The 17489-nt window shown below is 41.4% G+C and overlaps 1 protein-coding gene across 1 annotated transcript in view; it reads right to left on the bottom strand.

Moving 5' to 3' along the window:
- Nucleotides 1-17489, bottom strand: part of ABCA4 (ATP binding cassette subfamily A member 4) — a 75655-nt gene that overhangs the window by 23592 nt on the left and 34574 nt on the right. Inside the window, exons 16-26 of the mRNA XM_086462731.1 lie at nucleotides 16504-16708; nucleotides 13757-13855; nucleotides 9169-9399; nucleotides 6431-6608; nucleotides 4586-4717; nucleotides 3718-3857; nucleotides 2763-2900; nucleotides 2301-2488; nucleotides 1422-1512; nucleotides 605-810; nucleotides 132-180 (exon numbers count right to left, since the gene is read on the bottom strand). Of these exons, the coding sequence (XP_086318857.1) occupies nucleotides 132-180; nucleotides 605-810; nucleotides 1422-1512; nucleotides 2301-2488; nucleotides 2763-2900; nucleotides 3718-3857; nucleotides 4586-4717; nucleotides 6431-6608; nucleotides 9169-9399; nucleotides 13757-13855; nucleotides 16504-16708 (1657 nt within the window). The remainder of the gene's footprint in view (nucleotides 1-131; nucleotides 181-604; nucleotides 811-1421; nucleotides 1513-2300; nucleotides 2489-2762; nucleotides 2901-3717; nucleotides 3858-4585; nucleotides 4718-6430; nucleotides 6609-9168; nucleotides 9400-13756; nucleotides 13856-16503; nucleotides 16709-17489) is intronic.

Here is a 17489-nt window from a genome sequence, read left to right as displayed (position 1 = left end):
TTGCTGACCAAATTTATTTTGGCACAACACCATACAAAGACTGAAAGTTCTGAGGCTCCTCTTTACTTGGTGTTCAGAATACAGAACAATCTCAAGAAAAGTTTATAAAATACTGATTCATGGATCTATACCTGCTTTTTGCATTCCAGGATCAGCTTCTGCTGTGACCTTTAGGAAAACCTGCCATAGACAAATACATCTCCTGGTTAGGAACAGAACAGGTACACTAACCTGACCTCTGGAACACTATACATCATCCTTTAATGTCACAGAAAAAAATGTTGATACCTTTTCAGTACTCCTGCTTACTACACAATCAGAGGTCTCTGATGAAATATCTCAGAAAAGAAAAAAGAAAGGAACAAACTAAAATACAAAGACAAACAGATTTCAGGCTAATGAGTCACGCTCCACAAGGCTAACATGAAATAAGGTTTGGATCCGTTCTCTACATCCATCCCAAAGACTTTGTGAGTGTGCCACAGCATATGTGACTAGGTTTTGAAGGGGATATTAGGAATTTGTAAGATTACATGTTTAAGAACCGGAACTGTCTCAGAAAAGATTTTGGGGACTGATGCAGATATTTTAATCTGCCTGTTACCTCTTCAAGTGGTGTGTCTGAAACTCCAAAGCTGCTGAGGCCAAGGTCATCCAATGTTTCCTCCAGTTCTCTGAAGAGACTGGCATAAGATCGCTGTTTAAAGTGTTTATTGGGCAAAAGGTAAACGAGTTCCTGACCAATGCTTTCAATCAATTTTGCTTCTGGGATATGATGGTGAATTACTTCTGCTAGCTCATTCAGATCTCCTGTGAAAAGTCAAAACAGTGTTCAAAGAATGAATATTTAACCACGCTAAGCATGATTTCAAAAGCTGTTGTTTGCATTATACAAAAGGGGACTGTTCTATTACATAACTCACAGATATCTCAGTTAATTCTGTACTAGACTGGGCTATGTTGTTAATTATGCTCTGAAACTATGTAGCAGGAATCTATTTCAGGTCTGTTAATAATGCACAACAAAATCTTCAGGAATATCTACTTAAGTTCCTCTCTTATGTAGAAGAGCCAAACCAACTTTTTCTGAGGTAGCCAGTTCTCTTTGCTCTATATATGCTTCAGTTTTCATTAGCAAATTACACGTTTTGGTGCAGAGCAGTTCAAAACTCAGTCTATACTTCTAAAGCACACAAACTTTCAGTTCATCATCTGTACCTGAGACCACATGTACATCGAAAAGGGGCAATGGTAAGCAAAACCACAAAGAAATCTTATCAAATTCATGTTACAATACATCGCAGATGTTAGACCCAAGTACTGAAGAAGTGGGCCTCAGCAGCATTAACCTGTAAGATGAAACTGCAGCATAACAGGAGACCTAGCTACGTGCTGGAATGCTGAACCATCCCGCTTCTTACCATCCAGTTCCTGCTCTGGAGGTCCTTCTTTGTCCATGCGTGCACAGCTGGAGCAGGAGCAGGAGCACTGAGATCCACAGCTACAAAGCGACTAGCATGGACAAGCAACAGATACAAAGATGAAAGTGCTTCAGATACATGCAAAATAGGATGTAAGGGTTGTCAGCCTTTGAACGGCTTGAGTCAGTGAAAAAATATGTCCTATCTGGAGCATCTTGAACATATTATATGGAAAGTCATCTGAGGACTGGATTAAGTATGCAGAAAACACAAACCCACCTGCACAAAGCATATCTGTCAGCTCTAAATTGCATGCAAAATAGCTGGGGAAATGCAATCAGCAGTGGCCGTGAGTATACAGATCATGTTGCTACTAAGACGGGAAGGACTCCTAACAGGAGAAAAAATCCAGATCCCTACTTCTCAAGCTGTGTGAGACTGGTTTAGCTACAGATAAATGTAGACTCTTCTGGTGTCTGAGCTAGCTACCAGACTACACCAAGTTTACAACCAGTGTACTGTGAAGGCAGGCATCAGCAAGACCTGTATATGGACAAAGGCAACTTGATTGGTGGAAGCTTAGACATGCTTAACTGACAAGAGTGAACTACAGACCACTGAGGACTTCAGATCCATTTATTATTTTCACCTGTCTGGCTGAATGTGTATTTGTAAAACCAGAGAAGATTTTTACAGAGAGACTCATGGATCCATATAATTTCAGAAGATGTCATCGAATCTTCTCATTGCTTTCCTCAGTTTGAAGTCAGTTTTGTACACAGCCTCAAGTAGCCCTTAACTGGCTTCCACCTCGCTGCAGTCCATGAGCAACTACTTTTCAGATTACACACACATGCAGGGAGGGAGCTACATACTTACTGTAGCCCTTCCGATTCCGGTGTTTTTCATCTTGCGAACAAGAGTGAGATAGAAGCCAGACCCAAAGCAGTTCTTTAGGAATACAGGAGAGCCTGAGCAGAAGAGCTTCCCTTGGGATATGATGGCTACTCTGTCTCCAAGGATGTCTGCCTCATCCATGTGATGCGTTGAGAGGATGATGGTTCTGCCTTGAAGGAACAAGGAGGGAATGTTCAAGGCACGGACTGTCTCTGGAACTCAAAACTGTGCTTAGTGTTTTGGCAATTAATGCAAGGTGTTCTCTGCATCAGAGCCAGGTCCCAGGTTTGCCGCACCCACGGGTATCTGTTCAAACAACCTTGCTTGCTTGAATTCATATCGCACTACTCATGACAGTTTACACAGCAGGCACATACTGCATCTATGACAGGTTTTATATAAAAAAAAAAAAACCCAAAGAATTTCCACTCTTAAACCTGTTACCTGAGCGGTACTTCAGCAGAAGATCCCAGATAGACCGCCTGGAATATGGATCAACTCCAGAAGTGGGCTCATCCAAGACCACCACTTTTGCTTCACCCACAAAAGCAATGGCGACAGACAGTTTCCTTTGCATTCCACCTACCAGAGGACAAACACATCCAGGTGTCTGTTTAGTTACACAAGTGGCAGGGATGTAATCAACACTGCTTTTCAGTGTGAGAACAAACTGATGCAAGTAAAACAAAACCCATCCTCAGACAAATATTTCCGCAAAGTTAAATCAACAGTCACACTTTTGTTCTGAAGTTCAGAACAGCTTGTTCAAAGTTTTATTATTTTTTTAATATATTTTTCATTTATGCATTGTATTTTCTGCTTCTTGCCAGAAACAAAAGCAGGAAGGTATAAGATTTTCATGTTCTCATGTGAAACTTGCCAATTTTTACAATTGCAATCAGGACAAAGTAGTATAAGAACACCTGGCTATTTACGCAAATCAGCTTTTGAAGCTGAAAGTGAAACGTGTTCAAATACACTATGTGCATTTGTACCTTTAGAGTGAAAGAAATTACTCCTACCAAACAATACAGTATTATACAGTACTGATCCAAACAGTACAGCAGCATGACAGTATATTTCCTTTGTCTTGAGATAATGAAACATTGTATTTTGTTTTTTTCTTATATTGACAGAATTTTTTTTTACATACTCATTTAAAAATAACAGCTTTAAATATATTTGAATTTGTTGTAAATTTATAAGAAGCAGAAGGTTTAGGGACAGGTTGTGCCAACTTTACTATTTGTACAGTCCCATTTACTCTTTGAGAGCAAAGAGCTCCCCAGTTCACAGTGATGTGTCAGAATATGGCCTCAAACTTGTAATTCAAACAATAATTGCCCAAAGACAAAGAAAAGGCAGCAGAGAAAACATCTTAGAACAATCCTGTGGGCACCTGACAAATTCTGAGCCTCTTCATTCCTTTTATGGGTGAGGCCCATATCTTCTAGCATTGTTTCCAACTCTTGCTCAGCTTCATCCTTGGATCTCCCTTTCAGTTGAGAGTAAAACAAGATGTGCTCTGCTACAGTGAGGCTGTGAAATCAGACAGAAAGGCACCAAGGCAATTTAAATCAATAAGCAGATTTTTTCCCAAGCAGCAATAAATTCACTCTAGCTTTACCTTGCTAAAGGAAGAGAGGCTGCTTTACCCTAAAACTGGATCACAAATCTTCTCTAGAATCAACACACTTCACTCAGATGTCATGGGCTCTTTCTCTGCCTTTTCAAAGCAGAACCAGCTACTAAAGGAACAGGTATAGCAGGCATCAAGCTAGCCATTTATGGGAATAAAATGGGAGCTAGTGTGAGCAGCTGCATTAAAGAACAGAGTCTGCTGTTGAGATGAACACAAACTGATGGCAGCAAAGCTGGAAATCACCCGAGAAGGTAGTAAATGGTCGGGTGTTAGCGCAAAATGGGTGTAAAAATATTCTGCTACTGCTCCCATTTTTTTTTTTTTTGCTTTAGGAGGCCTCAATTATAGTGCATGAATCTCCAGGTTGAACTCCTGCTAACCCACACACCAACACCAAGAGCACTGCCATTTTCCTTGGAAACTCCTTTGTTCCCAGCTAAATGGTGCAGGAGATTTCTGCTGGAGGAGGACACCACCTACCCTATGCGAGTGTGAAGGGCTGGAGAAGTGCTTCTGAGATGTATCTACTGCCAGCACAGCAAGAGAAGCACCACAGGCTTTGGGGATGTGTCAAGCACGGAGACTGGGACCCTTATTCTTAAAGCTAGTATGGAACGACACTTACTGATTGAATAAGATGTTGTACTGAGGGCACATGCCTAATCTGTGCCGAATGGAGTCCATGTGAGTCTGAATATCCAGGCCGCCAATCAGCACAGTTCCAGAGGTGGGTGGGAAGAGGCCTGTCAGTATCGACCTGGGAAAACAAAATGAGGAAATTGCCACTCTCCTATCTTTCAGTGCCACATGAGGAAGATGGATTGCGTGATTCCACTAGATGGAGCATGATGACTTCTTACTATGGGCTTTGACAAAACAACTCCAGTAAAAAGCATACATATAAATACTCTTGCCCTCCTCCAGCGAGAATCTTGTGGATCTGCTAAGGTAATTTTTGCTACACCTCTCTGCATTGTTCTGGTCTGCATTAAAAAACTGTTTTCATAAGCTACTCTGTTTCAGAGAAGTTTATTCAGCATGTTACATCACCACTGTGTGCAAATGGGTCTAAAATGAAGCTTGCCAGGACCAAGATAGGGAATATTGGTTTGAGGTCTCCAGGCATGCTGAGTCATACCCTACCCCTTTGTTTTCTGTAAAATGGAAGGGGGACGAATGTGATGTTGCAAATGGGTGACCTGTTACTAGATTTAGATGAATAATGAACTTTTCAATTCTGAAAGTTTCAAAGCAATAGAAATTTTTTATGCGGGGACTAGAAAAACAAATTTATAAAACATTTCAGCAGATGAGACTGCTTTTATTTTGGATCAAACGTATTTCTTGCAGAACAATTAAAAAATTAAAAGGCAATTAAAAATGCATTTGAAATAAAAGTCTTTTAATTAAAAAAAATAAAGCGTTCTACTAGGAAAAATCACAATGAAACACTTCAGTTCTTTCAACATTTGGTGAACTTATCGCGGATGTATGAAATGTTTCGTTCAGCAATTAATTTTACCAAATAAAGTTCTGTATAAAGAAAATTAAACATCCCTGAAGTCCAGCTTCCTGAGATGCTAGGGTTCTAGGACTAGAAGAATCTGGACATGGATCCTGCATGTATGTAACCACTTTGTCTAAAGAGGGCCTATATTTTATACTCCTTTACACACAGACCAAAAAACGTGGCTGACAAAGCCAGTTAGACAGAGAAACCAAGAATATGTGGAGTGTAGTGGCTTTCAAATCTTCAGCTCCTTCAGCCAGAGGATTTTTCTCCCTCTTCACCTATCAGGAGTTTGGCCATGGGAAATGGATTCTGGAGAACATCTTCCTTCTCTCTAGACTTTCCCTTGTTTGTGTCATAGAATCACAGAAGTTTCGGTTGGAAGAGCCCTTCAAGATCATCCAGTCCAACCTTTGTCCTAGCTCTGTCAACACCACTAAACCATGGCCCCAAGTACAACATCTGCCCGTCTCTTGAACGCCTCCAGGGACGGTGAGTCCACCACCTCCCTGGGCAGGCTGTTCCAATGCCTGACAACCCTTTCAGCAAAGAAATTCTTCCAAATATCCAGCCTCAGCCTCCCCTGGTGCAGCTTAAGGCCATTTCCCCTTGTTCAATCGCTTGTTACTAGGGAGAAGAGACTGCTCCCTACCTCATTACAGCCTCCTTTCAGGCAGTTGTAGAGAGCAATAAGGTCTCCCCTCAGCCTTCTCTTCTCCAGGCTAAACAGCCCCAGATCCCTCAGCCGTTCCTCATGTGAGACACGCTCCCTCCCTCCCAAAGCTTTAGCTAATCCAGGATATCTTCTCTTTGCCTAGGGGCAGCATTTCCCTGTCTGGAAAAATCTTGATGTTGTGTGTCAAATTAGCTACAGGCGTGGTAGAGAGACAAGGGAAGAGTGAAAAGAGAAGACTACTGAAGCACTGCCCTGGATTTGCTTCTTCTAAAATATAGACTTACATCGTGGTTGTCTTTCCTGCTCCATTGTGACCAAGGAAGGCTGTGATCTGGCTCTCGTAAAAAGTAATATTCATTCCATCTACTGCTGGCTTAGGCCTGTTTGCAAAAATCTTCACCAGGTTCTGAATGCATACTCCTGGAATCAATCCTGTTGGCTCAGGCTCAAAGAAGGTATTTACTTGAAAAGCAAGAAATCAAGAATGAAAAAAAGAATAAAAGAACATATTTTAATCCCAGTTCTGATGATGACACACCAATAAGCGCAGAAGCAAGAGCACACGCCCAGTAAAATACAGCATCATGTACCAGGGCCAGATTCTCCAGTCACACCAGTATCAAACTGAGGTAAGATTTCTAACTGCAGTGCAACTTATTTAGATTCACCCACATGTCAATGAGAGAATTATAATGGTCTGTGGAGAGGCAACTCATCGGATCAGGTGAAGCTGCACATGCTTTCTGTTTTCATTGTGTAGCAGGAAGATTATTTGAGATTGTTTTCTGTAGATACTCAGATAGGCTGAGAGATTACATTAAACAAGCAGCAGGTTGCCTTTCTAAGCCAGGCTGAAATCTGCCATTCAAATCATCTGCCCAGCTGTGCATTCTTTTGCCATGATGCTTTTAAAAAAAAAAACATTTGCCTTTAATCCTGGTAGGTGAAATTTACCCCCTTGCTGAGGCCGGCTCAAGATTTAGGCAGTACCTAACATGAGCACTACACGGGATGGCTTTCTCTCAGGATTAAAAATGCATTATTGTAAACAGCACCATCAGGATGTTTTATTGCATCGGCTTCTAGACAAAACAAACTTCCTTTGAAGTAAATTAAGCCCTTGGGCAACGTGAATTATGGGAGTTGAGAAATTTAAACTAAAAACCCTGTCCACTTTTGTTTACACAGAATGCTTAAGGCTTTGTAGGGAGGCTTGTTTTGCAATTGCAGTTTACTTAAATTGTTCAGTACCCAGCAGGCCTGTGTGGAGAGCAGCCAATGCCATCTGGGTGAAACCAGTCCCACCTCCAGCAGTGGCTTGTATGACTGTCATTATAAACAATACTCAGGAAAAAGTCCCAAAGATGTTGTACATGAGAGATCTGTGTATACACTGAATAAGTAGCTTCATCCTAAATAATATTATGTTTATGACAAACTTTTCTTTTGCTTTGTGAAGGAATCTAGGTTTCCTTTTACCTTACTGGGCCAAATACAAACATCCCTGTATTCACAGAAGTTCACATGGAGTCTGGCTAGGTAGTTATGCATATATTGACAATTGGACTACTCTCCTTGGCTTTATATGCATCATGAGCTCAATTCACATTTGCCTGCAACACTCACTGACAAGTTCTGAGGCAAATTCTCTGACGATCTCCCCCAGTATCTGCTTTGCATACCTGAAGGACACTGGTGGAGAGTTGAGCTCCCTTTTTTTGTCATTTATATTTCTCCATTCTGATCAGTGCAATTCTGGGCCATTTAGGTCTTCCTTCAGAGGTGGCAGCATTTGTGGGGGATGTGGATGGGGCTTTGGTGAAAGTTCTGCTTAAGATGTATCAAGCAATGAGGACTGATTTATAGTGCATCTGCCCTGCTCTGCTAACCTGTGCTAGTATTGGACTGCACTGGAGTTAAGCCATTAGACCTACTCTCCATTTTCTATCTCATTACTCTTACATGAAGCCATTTTGGAAACTGGGTCCTTGAACCATACCAGGTCTGCTCTTGGCTTCTCTACGTTTCCCAGTTCCTGTGTGCCTGGCTGAAAGGGAAGGCAGGCTTTTTTGTGCAGTGACAGGCAAAGCCCCTTGTCTGTGGCCATAGAGCAGCTGGAACCTGGGAGCTGAGGAGTACAGCACCACAAAGATAAGGCAGTACTAAGAGAAGATTGGCTGAAATAACCTTTGCCCTCTGCCTGTCTTTTTCCTTTTGAAGTCCTGTCCTGTTTCCATTCACCCTGAATGCATGTTTTCAGTGCCTACGTGAGGAGCTCTGATGACCCCACTTTTATCTCTAGCTTTTCAAGAGAGCCAGAGTGGGCTCAGAGCTGTCTGTAGCAGTTACTTTTGCTACAGAATCCACATGCATTCCTCTGAGCATCACATACAGAAAACTCCTCTGGCTCCCCACAAAAGAAGACATTGGGACCTGAAAACAAGGCAGGTCATTCAGGAATTCTTAGGTGGCGGCTAATGTCAGCATCAGAAAAGGCTGCAGACAGACACACAGAGCACTTCAGATAAATCCCTTTGAAACCAGCCTTTCCCTACAGATGCAAGTCACACTAAAGATAGTGGGGAAAAAAAAGGGGGGGGGAGGGCGGCTAGAAGGGAATATCTTTCCTCTCAGCATAAGTATTTTTACTGAAGTCATGGCTCTGTTTAATCCTAAGTTGTCAGTGTGATTCTGTATGTGTCTCTGAGGCTTCCCTCAACATGAACACTAACTTGCCATAGAAACAGCCTGCATTTGCACGATAAAAACCAAGTTACAGAGCGCTTCTGGAAGGCAGCTCTCATGTGTGGTGGCTAAAGTATACTAAGGGATCATGAATGTACAGGAATTGGTAGCTGGGAGAGTCAGTGCCCCTTCTGAGCTTAGCTCTGGCAATCGCATGCTATCCTCTGTAGCCTACTGGGCTCTTGTAGTGTGACTCCAGTCATTCCTACATCTAGTTTTTTAGGAAGTACAGTGAGTATAGTATCTCAGAAGTACTCAGGTTGCTCTCTCTCCTTACTATTAATTTCATCTTTGTCCTGGACATCTGTCTTAGGCTTCCCCTGCTCGCCGGGTTCTTTTTCTCGTTTGTGTTTACATTGTTTGTTTTTACCATCCTTCTCCCCCTGGTTGTCTCTCTTTTCTTCTGGCTTTTCAGGTTCTTCAGGTTTCTTTGTTCTGCTTTCATTTTTTTCCCCTTCCATGGCCTTCTGATCCACACAGCCTTCTGACTCTGGACTTTTTTCTATATAAACCAAAAGTAACCAACATTTAATTAAGCAAAGTTTAATTTCCTCTTATCTCTAGATGTACTTTGAGGAAAAGGGGGCAGTCCTAAGCCTTGCGCTCTCCAAGAATGTTAATCATCAGTGCTTTACTCAGGTTAGGAACACAGCACTCAAAGCCATCTAGCTTAAAATGTGCTTCACAGCGTCAGGAACAGATATATAAGGAAGACAACTGACAATTTTGCAGTTATAGACTCAGAGTACAAGATCCCGACTAATGTTAGGTACATGCTTTATATTTTGTCCATGCAGCTCTAGATCAAATTCTTCACCACATGAAGGGAAAGGCCACACAAACATTTCTGAGACTTAGAGGGAGAGAGAGGAAGAAAAATAAAATGAAAAGGTTAAATGAAAAGCAAATGGCTAAATTGCTACCTAGATTAAGAGACTAGCTCCAGGCTGGAATGAATGAGTTGGTGTTAACTTTTGTAGAAGAATCTCTGACTTTCCAATTTGGTCTTAGATCTTGCTGCCACGAAAGAAAACAGTCACATAAAATCACTAACGGGGACAGGCTTGAAGAGGAAGAACAGTGATGGAAGAGGAGTGAGCTCCTGAAGGAACTGTTTACATAACACAAATTCAAACTGGCAGCCTAGAGTGCAGCTAGCATGGCTGTAACTTATCAGATGGCCTAGGACTAAAGTTTGTTGTGAAACTTCACCATAACTTTCTGCTATAAGAAATTTTAGCCCACAAAACAGTGTGAAATTACCTGGTGCACAAATAGCAATGTGAACAAGTTTACTGCGTCACCTAAAATGGCAAAGTGAGGCATACAAAAGTGCACTGATAGAAGTAAATTTTAAAACTACTAAGTTTACAGTTTAGCTTCATTTTCAGCTGTGCATTTACATTATCTGACATTTTCTTATCCAGTTTTCTTCCCAACACGTTAACCAGTTACAATAAATTAAGAAAATGCTTACTATTACCCTTGAAGGAAAGATATGAGTTGAGAAAAGCTCTACAGTTGTTCATGTAAGCTGAAGGCACTGAAGAGTCTTAGTTCTTCAAATAGGTAAGAATCACATGCCTGCTACAAAGGAATTAATCAGAGATGACCTTTCCAACTGTGCCTGCTCGAGAAAATCCAAGGCAATGTTTTGTAGAAGAGAAGATGAAATAAGTATCAACACAATCAAACCAGCTGAATCATGGAATAATTTAGATCAGAAGGGACTTCTAAAGCTCTCCCATTCAATCCTCAAAAAACAGGGCCAATTCAGATCATAGTGAATATCTCAAAAAATGGAGATTTCACAATCTAAGCAACCTGTTTCAGTGTTCTAACTACCTTCACAATAAATAATTTTTTTCTTATATTGAATCAGAATTCCTGTTTTCCAGCTTGCATCCATTGCCTCTCACGCTTCCACTAGGCACATCTGAGAAGTCTAGCTCTATCTTAGCTTTCTCTCAAGGCTGAGCAGATCCAGGTCTCCCAGCATCTGATCATGTGTTATATGCTCCAGCTCCTAATCAACTTGGTGGCCCTTTAATGAGCTCCCTCCTTTCAATGAGGATCTCCAAACTGGACAACACAGCACTCCAGACGCATTCTCACAAATACTGACTAGAAGGGAAGAATCACTTCCCTTGAACTGATGGCTATACTCTTGCTAATAACATTCAGGAGGCATCTGGACTTCTTGGCTACACAGGAATGCCTCGTGGCTCATGTTCAACATATGTCAACGAGAGCTTTTCTACAAAGCTGCCTGCCAGCCAGATGGTGGCCAGTCTGTATTGTCCTGTGGAGTTATTCCATCCCAGACACAGTATTATGCATTTACTTTTGTTGAACTCCATGAGGTCATTTCTCCAGCCTGTTGAGGTCCCTCTGAAGAGCTGCCCTGCACTCCACTATTCTCTCCAATTTGGTATCTTCCACAAACTTGCTCACGGTGCCCTCCTATCAGTAAGTTTGCAGAAAACACCAAGCTGGGTGGAAGTGTTGATCTGCTTAAAGGCTGAAAGGCTCTACAGAGGGATCTGGACAGGCTGGATCGACGGGCTGAGGCCGACTGTATGAGGTTCAACAAGGCCAAGTGCCAGGTCCTGCACTTGGGCCACAACAGTCCCACACAGCGCTACAAGCCTGGGGAAGAGTGGCTGGAAAGCTGCCCGGCAGAAAAGACCTGAGGGTGTTCATCAAGAGCTGGCTGAACATGAGCCAGCAGTGTGCCCAGGTGGCCAAGAAGGCCAACGGCATCCTGGCTTCTATCAGAAATGGTGTGGCCAGCAGGAGCAGGGAGGTGATTGTCCCTCTGTACTCGGCACTGGTGAGGCCGCACCTCGAACACTGTGTGCAGTTTTCTTCCCTACAAGAAAGACATCGAGGTGCTGGAGCAGGTCCAAAGAAGGGCAACGAAGCTCGTGAAGGGTCTAGAGCACGAGTCTTATGAGGAGCAGCTGAGGGACCTGGGGTTGTTTAGCCTGAAGAAGAGGACACTGAGGGGAGACCTTATTGCCCTCTATAACTACCTGAAAGGAGGCTGGAGCAAGGTGGGCATTGGACTTTTCTCCCAAGTAACAAATGATAGGACGAGAGGAAACAGCCTCAAGTTGCACTAGGGGAGGTTCATATTGGACATTAGGAGAAATTTCTTCACTGAACAGGTTATCAAGCATTGGAATGGGCTGCCCAGGGAAGTGGTTGAGTCACCATCCCTGGAGGCATTTAAAAGATGTGTAGATGAGGTGCTTAGTGACATGGTTTAGCGGTGGACTTAGCAGAGTTAGGTTAATCATTGGACTTGATGATCTTAAAGGTATTTTCCAACTTTAATGATTCTATGATTCTACCACTCAGACTGTTAATAAAATCATTAAACAGTATTAAGTCCAGTGTCAGTCCCTGTCAGACCCCTACCACTAATAACTGGTCCCCAGTTATGCTTTCTATTGCTAATCACAATCCTTTGGGCCCAACAATTCAGTCAATTTTCTACCCATTTTAGTGTCCACTCAAGCAGGCTGTATCTCATCAATTTGACTATCAGAATACCCCGTGAATCCATGCTAAAGCCCTTGCTAAAGTCAAGTTAAATGGCATCCACTGCTCTCACTTTGTCAATTGATGCAGTCATCACAGAAGAAAATCAGACTGGTTAGGCAAGATTTGCTCTTGGTGAATCCATGTTCGTTATTTCCTATCACCTTGTCCTTCATGTTCTTGGGAATGGCTTCCAGAAGGATCAAAGGACAGTGGGGGTTGGAAGGGATCTCTGGAGATCCTCTCGTCCAATCCCCCTGCTACAGCAGGTTCACCCAGAGCAGGCTGCATAGGACCACGTCCAGGTGGGTTTTGACTGTCTCCAGAGGAGGAGATTCCAAAGCCTCCCTGGGCAGCCTGTTCCAGTGCTTTGCCACCCTTAAAGTAAAGAAGTTTTTCCTCATGTTCAGAGGAACCTGTTCATTCCCCTGGAATGTACCACAAAGAAAAGCCTCTTCAAAAAAATCAATGTTATAACCTCCTCCTTTCTGATCAAAACATGTGAGCAGTGGATGTATTTTCAGCATGTTCACAGAAAGGATTAACTCCCTTCTGGTTTAGGTATCACCCTGAGATGAGACTGCTTTGTCAGCAGTCTGAGTTGATGGAGGCTAAGGATGGTAATGAGAAGACTGAAGACTTTATTTCTTCATCTGTCATTTTGATTGGTTTCATTATCACCCTGTAAATTTAAAACAGATTTCAAAACACCACCTTCAGCAAGCCTCTATGCCAGATATTAATCATCATTCTGCATTAATTCCTATTTAAATACAATAACCCACATGTTGTTCTTAACTATTCCAGTATAAATGCACAGAAAAAAATCCACAAAAGCAGGACTTTTGCACTCATTCAAGTTAATCCAAGGGTGGCATAAATTCTGGTCTTGCTTATAAATCCAAAGTAAAACAGACTTAAATTAGTGTCAAACTAGATAGAAAAGAATCAAGTTTAGAAAGATGAGGGAGCCTCAGGGAAATAAGATCACCATTGTATTTCATTTTGATTCATCCACAAATGCAGCGTTGAGCAGTAAGAACTCCTTGAATGTTTCAAAAGTTGTTGGTTAGAGAGTGGGGGGTTGATGTTGCTTGTTAACACATGCTTTAAAGGCTCTCAGATGAAACATTGACTCACCTCTAATAACTCTAATAATAGCAGGCCACTCCAAGTTCAAAGGCACCTGCTGAGATTCCTAGTGTACGGCTATCTAATCTTTGCAGCAGCCCAGGTAATGGAAACGTTACACAGTCACCTCTAAGCGGATCAGTGGTTTTGAAGTTATTCCTAAACACTGAAGTTTTAAAAGAACTCACCTTCAGCAGTTGCTGTTTTCTCAGGTTTTGGGTTTCTAGAGCCAAGCCAGTAAGATTCCTGCACAGGGAAATACCAAGGCTGTGGTAGCCCATAGTCCCCTAAAATAAAAATAAAGCGCACCTCATAAACACATTCCTCAGTAGGCACAAATTCATCCAGGCAAAGTCTGAGCTATAATTATGAACACTTGCAGTCCCAGTGTTGCATATCAGAAGGTCCATCCACCAAGTACCTGACGGAACAGATTTTGTTTGCAGATTTTTTTTTTCTTTTGGACTGGAGTGAAACATTCTGAAAATACATGATCTGATTGACCTTACCTTTTCTTAAGCAGAATGTGGTTTAACTACAGAATGAAGCTACTCCCTACATGGGGACAATCTGAATTGCCACCAACCAGCTGCCAAAGAACACCGTGACTGCTTAGGATGGGATCTCAGCCTCACTCAGGTCCACTTAATATTTCAGGGGTCACAAGAGTGAAAAGCTTATTATTTTTACATTTATTACCCAGGGCCTGAATTCATAACTGGTAATGAGAAAAGAGAGTCTGGCTGTTATTTCAGAACGCAGCCTTGCAGGAAAAGTGACAACAGAGTAATCTTTTTCTTAAGCAGAAATAGGCTTTTTTGCTCACAGGTTAATTCTGTTCTGAAAAGAGAAAGTACAATAACATTATCAGTTCTTGTCTGGCCAGACCAGAGTCAGTGCAAGTCAACAATACTCTCCTGGATCATACTGATTTATAGAATGTAGGAATTTGAGCTGTTATGTTTAAAACTAGCATCCTTGTGAATCCAGATGTTGTTGGCCTTGTGCTACTTATGCAAAATAAGCAAAGTGAATTTGTGATGCTCACTGAAAGACGATCAGTTTTTCTATACTGAAAACCACTGTTTTTGAAAGTGTCTGCTTATTTCCGACTTACCAAAAATATCCTGTGTTTCAGGCAACCACCTGTACTTCCATTAATGCACACAAACATTCTGTCTGCATCCATAAGCAGTTTGCCGTGCACTGGTTATGGACTGGATTATACCCCTTTGAAACTGGTGGCTAAAACAATTGCTTCTCCTCATTTGGGATGAATGCAAAACCCAAGTGAATGCCACTATGGAGCAGAATGCTCAAATAGCCAAAGGACCAGCATGCCAAAGGGCAGTTGGCTGTAGAGAAAACTCGAGCAGGAGCTGCAGCATATGGTTCAAAGGATTATCCAGGGAACTTGTGTAGTAAGCTCAAAGGCTATAGCATTGATTTGGTAGTTCTGCATGTGTGTGACAGAGAAAAGCTATGAGAAATTCCACAGAAACAGAGGAGCAGAAAGCCAAGGAGACACTCAGATCAAATATTGGGAGGAACTGAAGCTCATGAATAGAGGCCCTGAAAGGCGTTACTTTTGTGTAAAGTGCTGGCTGAAAACACTCAGCTTGGATCTATGAGCAAAGAAACCCCTGTTGTTTAATTCCTGCTGTGTTCATGGAAATAGTACATCGTCCGTTCTTTTCTAAATAAACAGAGCTGCAACATGGGCTTCTCTGAACAGGAACTTTTAGGAAAGTTACTGCAAATTACCTCTGAAAATAAGTATGCTAAAATTGCATTAAACTTCTTTATGAGCACACATTTCTTAAAAACTGAAAAGGCATCAATTTGGTGTAGCAGAGCTCACTTTAGTAAGGACATAAACAAAGCAGACTTAAGGTCATATTTTAATTTTGAAGCAAAATAACCTCAGACACATCTAAAACCACTTAACAAATCCTTATCTTTTCTTGATTTGGATTAGCTATCATAAGTGAAGTGTGCAGACAAGCACCATCTTACCTTATCCATCATTAATTTCCCTTCACAGGAAGAAAATCTGCAAAATCTCAAATTCTGAGTAAACACTCAAGCAAAAAAAACCCAAATCAAACCAAAAACCAAACCAAACCAAACAAAAAACCACCAAAAAAACAACATGAAAAAAGATAGTCATCTGCCAAGAAATACATTCTGGAACCTGGAACTGCAGTTCACATGTGGGAGTAATAAATTAATGAAAAGAAAGCTCACTTGCTTGTACAACATAAGGGTCTGCATTTATAATACTGTAACAATATTCAATAGGAAGCAAGATAACCATTTATGCTACAAGGACTAAGCGTTTTCTCACAAAGAAATTTCTCAAATTTGTAATTGATAGCAAAGGAAATCCTTCTGTGAACTCACACTAGAACCAGGATTCCCATCTAATAAATAAAATAAATCCACACAGGATCCTTCACAGCTACCCAGGTAATAGTCTCAGGTAATAGCAGCATCCTTTAAGAAACAGTTGGCATAATGTGGCCACAGTATATATGTGAACTAGAACTGCTATTTCTGTATTTTCAAAAATTGAAAAAATTCTCACTCGAAATGGCTGAAACTTCTCAAAAGAAAAACGTGTACGCAAACTGGCATTTATCAGATGATATTTTTGTAGATTTATTTTCTATTCAAATTTTAAAACAGGACCAGAAACTACATCCTCCTCCTCATTCATTCCTCCTTTTCCATTCTTTTCAGGACTAAAATAGGAGAAAGGGAAAAGAAAGAGAGGAAAGTGGAAGCCCTTAATAAACCAGTGGTGCTATACTGGGTAAGACTCATGGTCTACTATGTCAAATACTCTTTTTCTGACAGAAATACTCAGAGACTGATTAGACTAATACAGTTTACATCAACTACCACTACTTTGTATGAATAAGAAGTGACATACCTGGGAAAACATTATCAAGATACCAGGAAAGTATTCCATAGAGAAAAGCATCAAAAAGCATCATTTTAATGGAAAAAAGAAAACTATATTCATCTCCTTCCAAGGGACTGGTTCTGATGTTACCCCACTGTAGGCCAAGACCTTGCTCTTCATAGCGTGACAAGTATTCTGTACCGAAGCCAAAAGCTACTTGAGAAAGCAAACTCTGGAATGCAGGAAAAATGACATTCAATTCAGACAGGGGGACATTTTGTAAAGCAAGCACAAAAAAAAAAAGACAACCTTTAGGGACTGGACTTCAAAACTTGATAATGCCTAACAAATGATCAGGGAAGAGTGGTTTCACTTTTGTATTGGACTGGCATGTTTAGTCCTCTGAATGGCAGCAATTCTAAGCAGTATTTAGCCATAATAGACTAAATTTGTCCTTGGCTGTACTTTCTTTACCTACCAGGCAACCTTCACAGCTTGTATTTTTCCATTAATATCTCTGTTCAGAAAATACTACAGATGCATCTAGAAGTTTGCAGTGTACACTCTGCCTATCTTGGAGAAACAAAGGATTTCTCGAGTGTATGGGGCAGGGCCACTATGAGTAACAAGACAGAAAGCAGACCAGACGCTCGGTATATGGAAAACCACAACCATCCCCTCCCCTGGTGTGTCTGCTACCTGGTTCTCACACAACAAACTAATAAACCAGTATAGCATCCAAACATCCTCTTCAATGTTGCACTGCAAAAACAGAGCAAGAAGCGATACAGTGCAGTTTCACAGGATATGCAGTTCAGTCAGGAACCTTGGGAAAATGAAGGGACAAGAGGGATCCCAACAGCAACTCTCAGTGAGGCGTTATCATACAGTGTTAAGTAAAAAATGTTTGATTTTCAGAAATACATTCATTGTTCAATAACTTTACTTGTCCTTAAACATTTTTATTTTTTTCTTCAGGCCCCCTGCACATGCACACCCACTCCTTACCATCC

This window comes from Leptosomus discolor, chromosome 3 (genome assembly GCF_034619465.1).
Source record: "Leptosomus discolor isolate bLepDis1 chromosome 3, bLepDis1.hap2, whole genome shotgun sequence".
In the NCBI taxonomy this organism is placed as follows: Eukaryota; Metazoa; Chordata; class Aves; order Leptosomiformes; family Leptosomidae; genus Leptosomus; species Leptosomus discolor.
This window is presented reverse-complemented; position numbering and strand designations above follow the sequence as displayed.